The 7,192-nt window shown below is 62.4% G+C and overlaps 1 protein-coding gene across 1 annotated transcript; it reads right to left on the bottom strand.

Moving 5' to 3' along the window:
* Positions 1 to 1,233: 1,233 nt before the first annotated feature.
* ANKRD63 (ankyrin repeat domain 63) lies at positions 1,234 to 2,382 on the bottom strand (the record flags this gene model as incomplete). The annotated part of the gene is made up of 1 exon (XM_079700315.1): positions 1,234 to 2,382. One exon carries the CDS (start codon positions 2,380 to 2,382, stop codon positions 1,234 to 1,236), a length of 1,149 nt encoding a protein of 382 aa, XP_079556441.1.
* Positions 2,383 to 7,192: the final 4,810 nt, after the last annotated feature.

Below are 7,192 nucleotides of genomic sequence, written 5' to 3'. Positions count from 1 at the left end.
GTTTAACAGCCCTCTTCCAGCTCTCAAAGGAGTTTGATATAATTTAAACCCGGACCTGCAGCTCGTGTGGGCTTCAGACTCCCGCGCGCCGCCGCCTTTAACGTGGCAAACACTTCAGTCAATTATCCCCCTCGCGGAGCTTCTATTTAAAGAGACATTGTCAGGTTCTTAAGCCTCGGATCAGACCCGCTGCTTTCTGCTTCACATACAAAGACTCAAAACACGAGTTCTTTGAGGATTGGAAGAAATACAATTAATCAAAGCCTTCGCAACCGTTCCCCCCTGCGGGAGCACCCACGTGCAAGACCGGGAGCTGCGAGGCGGTGGGGGCAGGGGAAGTGCTAAGTCCTTTCCATTTCAGGCCTCTGAGAGTGAGAGGAAATAGGCTCAAGAGCCCAGAGCTGGGCTGGGCAAGGGCGGCGAGGGGGGCGCGTGAGCGGGGTGGGGGGAATGACCCCACATTGCCGATGAAGTTGAATCTTGGGTCTGCCTCCGGCTGAGGCAGAAGGAGCTGGAATTACCCAGAAGCTGGTTCAAGGGACAACTAGCATTCCTCCCACCCCCAAACTATGCTTTCAATGTCTTGAGGCAGGAGTTTCTCCCCCCAAAAATTTAACCTCCAGACTCCTTCCCTCCCGTTCAGAAAGGCTCCGAGGCCCATCTCCAGGCTCCCGTTCTCCTTCACTCCAACACAAGGGGAAGGGATACTTAGGTCATGTGGGGCATTACTGTCAGCGTCACTGGGGTAGAGGGGCAGGGGTTGGGGGTTGGGGGAGTGGGAGTGGGGTGGGTAGGGAGGCTAGGCCTTTGTTCTACAGGACAACTCTTCTGCCTGCCTGGCTGACTAGGGTGTGGGAAAACCCGGCAAGGGGAAGGAAACCCGGCAGGAGCCTGAAAGACGCAGGAGTGCGCCTTAGCGCTCAGGGAAGGGGGTCCAGCTGGAAAGCTGTAGCCTATGGATCCAGTCTTCTACTCCTCGCTTCCATGACAGAAATGGCGGGCCTTTAGAAAAGGTGAGAGACTCGGGCAGGGAATACCAACAAGCACAAAAAAGAAAGAAGATAGGGGTCCGTTTCGGAGAGAGGGCTGAGGGAGGTCTCACCTTGGCAGTAGGGACAGGTGCTAGGATCTGGGGGTGGGAAACTGCCAGGAAAGTGAGGGACCTGGGAAAAAGAAACCCCAGTGGAGCAGACAGGGGAAGGTGGGGGGAGCAGGGCTCGGCCTAGAGGCTGTTTACCGCTGAGCGTGCAGCACCACGGCCTCCGTGCCCGCCTGCCAAGGCTGAGGCCCAGGCACCGAATGGGGCAGAGCGTTGGGCTCTAATTCTGGGCCGCTCTCGGGTCCAGGTGCTTCCCCGACCAGGCTGGGGATGTCTGGAGCTGTAGAGCGTCGGCGCAAACCCAAGCGGCCAGAGCCGGGGCCGCCCTCGGGGTGGGGGCTCAGGCCGACGGGGGCTTGCACTAAGGTTGGGGGCGCTCCCTCCAGCACCTCCTGCGAACGCCACCGCCCAACGCCTGAAGACTGGGGCGAGTGTGATTGTGCCATCAGGGCTCCCGCCCGCAGTCGAGCCGCCTCCTCCTCGGTCACGGCACCCAACGCCAGGCTCATGCTCCGGCCCAGCTCCGGCCGCTCGCTGCCCTGCGCCCGGTGCCGACCGAAGCCCTTAACCCCTGAGCCAGCCTCGCCGCCGTGACCATGGCCGCCGGCCGCTCGAGCAAAGCGCGCCAGGAGAGGCCGCGGTAGGCGGCGGGGGCTGGGTCTTCGGCGCTCCGGGCTGGGCGCGGGAGCCGGACGGCCAGGGGGGCTGTCGGAGTTGGAGCCCCGGGCCGCGGCGGCGGCGGCTGCACGGCCCCAGGGCCCGGTGAGGGCCTGCACACAGGTCCCGTGGCCGCGGGCGGCGGCCAGTTGCAGCGCCGTGAGGCCCGCCCGGTTGGTGCGGTCGAGGCGCAGGCCGAGGCGGCGGAAAGAGCGCACCAGGAACTCGAGCACCGCCCCGTGGCCGCACGCTGCCGCCCACATCACCGGGCTATTGCCCGCCGAGTCGGCCGCCTCGGGGTCGCCGCTGAACTGCACCAGCAGTTGCACGGCGTCCAGGTGGCCGCGCTCGCACGCCAGGCTGAGCGCCGTGCGGCCGCGCTCGTCCCGCAGGTTCACTGCTGCACCCTGCTCCAGCAGTAGTCGCACAAAGCGCGCGCGCAGCGCGGGGTCTGGCAAGCCCACGGCCACCATGAGCGGCGTGCGGCCCTGCTCCGCGCGGCAGTCGATGATGCTGCGGTCCAGCGCATCCAGCACAAAGCGGGCCAGGTGCACTTTGCCCGCCTGCATGGCCTCCAGAAAGGTACGCGTACCCGCTCGGGGGCAGAGGTCCTTGGGCTTGAGCATGGCCTCGGCCGCCGCGCCCAGGCGGCCCGGCAGCTCCGCACGGGGGCGCCCCTGTTCCTGAGCCCCGCCGGGCTCCGGCCCCCGCAGGCGCTCGGGTATGGCTCCCTCCGCGCGTGGGCGGCTGCGGCCGAGGGTCCTGAGGTTCCCACTCTGTCCTCCAGCTGCCCCGCCGCTCCTGGGCCGCACGCCCGGCGTCTCGCTGCTCCTTCCCCGGGCTTCCCGCCTGATGGTGTAGGTTGCTCGCTACTCCGGGCTCCGCGCCTGGCCCGCCACAAGACGACGGGAGCCGAAGCTCGGGCCCCTCCTGACTCTCCCGCTGCCTTCCCAGTGTCCGGTGCCCCTCAGTCCGTCGTGGCTGGGAGCCGCGCCACTCACCCACACCCGGGGCAGCACCGCTCCCCTGCTGAGACGGTGGCGCCCGCCGTGCGCGCCTGCCTCTAGCCCTGGCGGGGCGCGCCGCTCCTCAATCTGCCGGCGCCGCTCCTCCGCCTCCTCCCCTCTCGCGGGGGCCGGGCCACGCCAGGGCGCTTGCTCCTTACTTGGGGGGCTTGGCGGCGCGGGAGTCGCCGCCCGTATAGATACCTGGTTTTATAGTCTCGGGGGTCTGCATGGCTATGGCTACTCAGGAAGCGGGCTGAGCCGTCAGGGCCGAAACTGACGGGGCGGCGGAGACCGCCCCTGACCTTCACCCACCTCTCGGTGGGCCACGACGTCGGGGAGCAGCTTCTCCTCCGCGCTTCCCTAGGGCTGCGGCAGCGGGGGCGGGGCGGGGGCTGCTCGCAGGGGGCCACATGCACCCGACCGGGCCAATCCCAAAGTCACAGTCTTCTCTCCCCACCCTCCGCCCCCACCGAAGTCGGTGCCCGGGGCTCCTTAGAAACTGGCGGGACCCTGAGCCCGTCGGAGAAGACGAGGGCTGCCCCCATCGGTGCAGCTGGAAGGAAATGGGACCCCATGAGGGCAGAAGTGGACCCTAAGCGAGCTGGGGGTGGTGGCGAAAGGCGGGCGGGGAGTAAATCACTCCCCAAATCGGGGGAGGGGGAGTACCTACGCTGCGCGGGGTTGGGGGCCCTCAGTCTGGCTGGGAACCGCCACTGGAAGTGTAGCGAATCACGCACGCACACACAATTGTTCCTCCCGCACACGCTGATTCGGCGCGGGGGTGGCGGTGGGGGAGTGCGCTCTCGTATCTCGGACGTCTCCAACCGAGACAACGCGCCCGCCTGCCAGCTCCCGGGGGCTGAGAAGCTGGCGGTGCGGAGACGCGGCGACCGGAGCGGGCGCCTTAAGATTCGGGAGTACTGAAGCCGCGTTAGCAACTCCTCGGCGCCGCCTCCCCGCTGTTTCAGGACCCATCGCCACCCCGGAAAGAGCGAGGGACATGCAAACCTCCCCCAGGGTCCCCGTCTCCCTCTTGAGCACAAAATCACCCCCAGACCACAGGGCTCTGACCTTGACCACTAGCTGAACCCTTCCGAGATAAGAAGAGAGCACGAGTCAACAGAGTGTGAGAAAACTACCGCATCCCCTCTCCCTCCGGCCCGCTGCTCCGCCCTGGGTGGGGGCGGGGGGGAGGAGCAGGCCTCGGAGGAGGGGAGTCAGAGCACCTAAGAGCTGCAGAGGGTGGGAAGGTGTGTAGGGTTGGAATGGATATTTGTGACAAAAGAAGTGAGTCAGGTATCGACTACAGAATTTACTGAGACTTTTTGTGAGCTGGGTATTGTGTGTTCCCAGCCGTGGGAAATACAGAGGCGGGAATTCGGTTCTGGATGGAAGAAACCTCCCCTCTCAAGCGGGAAAACAAGATCGGGACATAAAAAGTCGAGCTTATCGCCTGGGGGCTGAATACGTATGTTAAATACAAAACGGAGACAGTCCCTGGAGGAGAAAACGGAGTTGTGGGGAAAGGCGGACTCTAGGGTCTTCTGAGAATAGGGCTTCTGAGATGGTCTTCAAGGATGTGTAGGATCTGGCTGCTAAGAAGCAAGGACACGTAAGCAGGAAAAACACCTTTAGTGCTGAGGGCTGCTTTAAAGGGTCCCTTTATATGAAAGACAGGAAATTAAGGGAAGAATAAAGGTGTCCTCAGCCCGGGCAAAGCAGTGACCAGAAGCTTTGCAGCAGGCTCTGCCTGGGGAAAGGTATGGGCAAGGAGAGGATTTGCCTCTGGGAAAAGCCCGTGGGCCCAGATGGGGGAGTGGCAAAGTGGGCGCATAGCTCTGCACCCTGAGCTTCTCACCTCTCTCCAGCTCCCAGGCCTCAGGGATGCCCACATGGCATCGGGGCCAGCCGTGAAGCGGGGACTCCCACTTCCCTCTCTCCTGGGCGGAGCCTGTGAGGTATGCCTGTGCACACCGTGAAGCCCCCCCTTCTGACTTTTTTTTACTCCCCCTACTCTGAGATCTGCCACTTTTCTCTCATGGTGTCACAGAAAGGGCACAGTATTTGACAGCAGAGTTAAGTCCCAGCTTGAAGGCATTTACTAGCAGTGTGGCTCCAGGCCTGCATACTCTCATCTGCAAAAGGAAGCCAAGAACACCAAGCCTGCCTGCTGCAAGCAACAGCAAGCTAGAGAGTGTCAGGGAAAGAGCTGCACAGTTATTCAGAGTGCAGAAAGCCCAATCCCACACCCAGACCTGCGAGCCCCACCAGGGGTATCACCTGGAGTAGGAATAGACTCGCCAAGCCTAGTAAGGACGCAGGAATGCTCTCCCTGTTTACTCAGGTAGCAGAAGAAAGGTTTTCTTCTCTTCATGACTCAATTTCCCTTTTCTGCAGCGTGAAGGAAATTGCTTTATTCTCTTCTTTCTCTGTTTCCAGGGTTAGGGGAGGGGGTATCCCAGGAAGCTGTGTGGCAGGCCAGCCCAACAAGCCAGGCAGTGACACCCCCAGGTGGAGGAGAGAAGCAGCAGGAACACGAAGGGGCACCGGTCCCAAAGAGCCCCGCCCCTCCTCCCTGAGCCAGCTCAGCCTCATTTCTGTGCTTTTTCTCTGTGGTGGATGGAGAGAGTTCCAGGGAAGGAGAGGAGCCGAATCAGGGCCTCACCCTGGCCCGTCAGAGTGTGCTGTGCTGGGTACTCTCTGGAAGGAGCGGCCCTTCCATTGCCCCAGCTGGTACTACCAACCCAGCCAGGCCTGAGGTGGGATGGGGGGGCGGGGCAGGGCCACGTCTCATGCCCTAAAGCCTTTGCTCTGACTTCCCAGTGGGCTCAGCATGTTCTGAGCAGAAAAGAAATAGCAACGATGAAAAAAAGCTGAGACTCTGCTGCGGAGCACCGAGGCACCAACAGCCGGAATTAGAAGCTGTCGCTTAGGGAGCTGAAGGCTGACAGGCGATGGAGCTGAGGCAGGCAGGGGGCAGGCAGGCACGCCACACTCCCCTCCCCTCCCACCTGCTGAGCCTCCCCCTTGCAGGCCCCAGGCTGGCAAAAGGGCTTCCTCCCAGAGGCGGCTCAGGTCTGCAGTCTGTCACTCTGTCTGCAGCTGCCCCCCTTCCCAGGCCCCCTTCTTTCTTCCTCAAGTGTCACCAGCCCCCTCACCCTGTCACGTTGCACCAGCTCAGCAGGGTTGGGCCTGGTGGCACGTGGCTGGGAGATCCAGAGAGCTGGGGGGGGGTGGTGAGTCAGCAGGGGACTCTGGCGTCTGAGTCAGCAGTGGGATTGGGAAGGGGGTAGGGACCCTTCTCTTTATGCAAAAGGTGAAACTGAGGCATGCCAAGTGGATAGGGAAGCTGGCCCCAGCCCCACAGATCTGTGGCAGGAGTGGAAGCCAGGTGCTCTTCCCTTGCTCTAGAGCCCTGAGGGAGGGCATCAGTTCTTCCTCTGCACATCCCCAGAGGCCAGAGATTAATTCACGTCCAGGGCCCAAGGACTATGGCATCTTCCCAGGGGCACCCTGCCCTTTTTCCAGAGGACAGAAAGCAGGGAGGTGGGTATTTGCCCTGTCCTCCTGGGACGCCCCCAGCCTGCTGTGCAGAGGCCTCGCCAGGAGGGAGGATTGCATCCCCTTCCCCATTCCTGGGCTTCTCAGCCCCAGACTGGAGGCCTAGAGGCTCTGCGCAGCCTGACTGAGGGGCAAAGAGAAGGCAGTCTTCTTCCCCTGAGCGGTCATTGGTCAAAGCTGGGGACTGCCCAGTGGGCCCTATTTGGCACTGGCTCTGGCTTATGCCCCATGCCCAGGTCAGTGAGTTCCTCTAGGCCTGGATCCTCATCCCTGTGAGGTTCTACCCCTGGGTTGGGGAGGAGATGGGGTAGCTGAGTGCTCAGCTGGAGTGCTGAAGACAGGGCACTGCCCTGGGGTGTAGGTGTCCCGCCCTCCGCTGTCTCCAGTGTGTATGCAGGCTGACCAATGACAGGCCTTACTCCTGTGAATGCGCAGGCCCCCTAGCCTCACCCTGCAGCCAGGGACTGCTAGCATCCCAGAGATCAAGCCCCCAGAGGGATGGGGGGAGGGGCTAATGGCATTTGCTATAACTCTGATAAGAAAACAGCCTCTTCCCAGAATCAACGCCCACCCTGCCTCTCCAAAGCCAGTGTCTGTTTTCACTTGGGATTTGGGACTATGTCAATAGGTGCAGTGAATAGCTGCCCAGAAGCCTCTCTACAGCCTGTGTTTGGGTCAACCATAACTGCCACAGGAGCCTGAGAATACCACCGCTCTAAGTCTGCCTAAAGGGGCCCAGGTGGCCTGACAGCTTGCGACTCCCCAAGAGGGTGGGGGGCACCTCTGCAGGAGGTTCTTCTGCTCCAGCCCTGAGGGTGGAGACAAGGAAGGGCCACATCTGGTGAGGAGTGGAGCAGAAGGGTGACAT

The sequence above is a fragment of the Hyperoodon ampullatus genome, assembly GCF_949752795.1.
Source record: "Hyperoodon ampullatus genome assembly, chromosome: 3".
NCBI classification, from domain to species: Eukaryota; Metazoa; Chordata; class Mammalia; order Artiodactyla; family Ziphiidae; genus Hyperoodon; species Hyperoodon ampullatus.
This window is presented reverse-complemented; position numbering and strand designations above follow the sequence as displayed.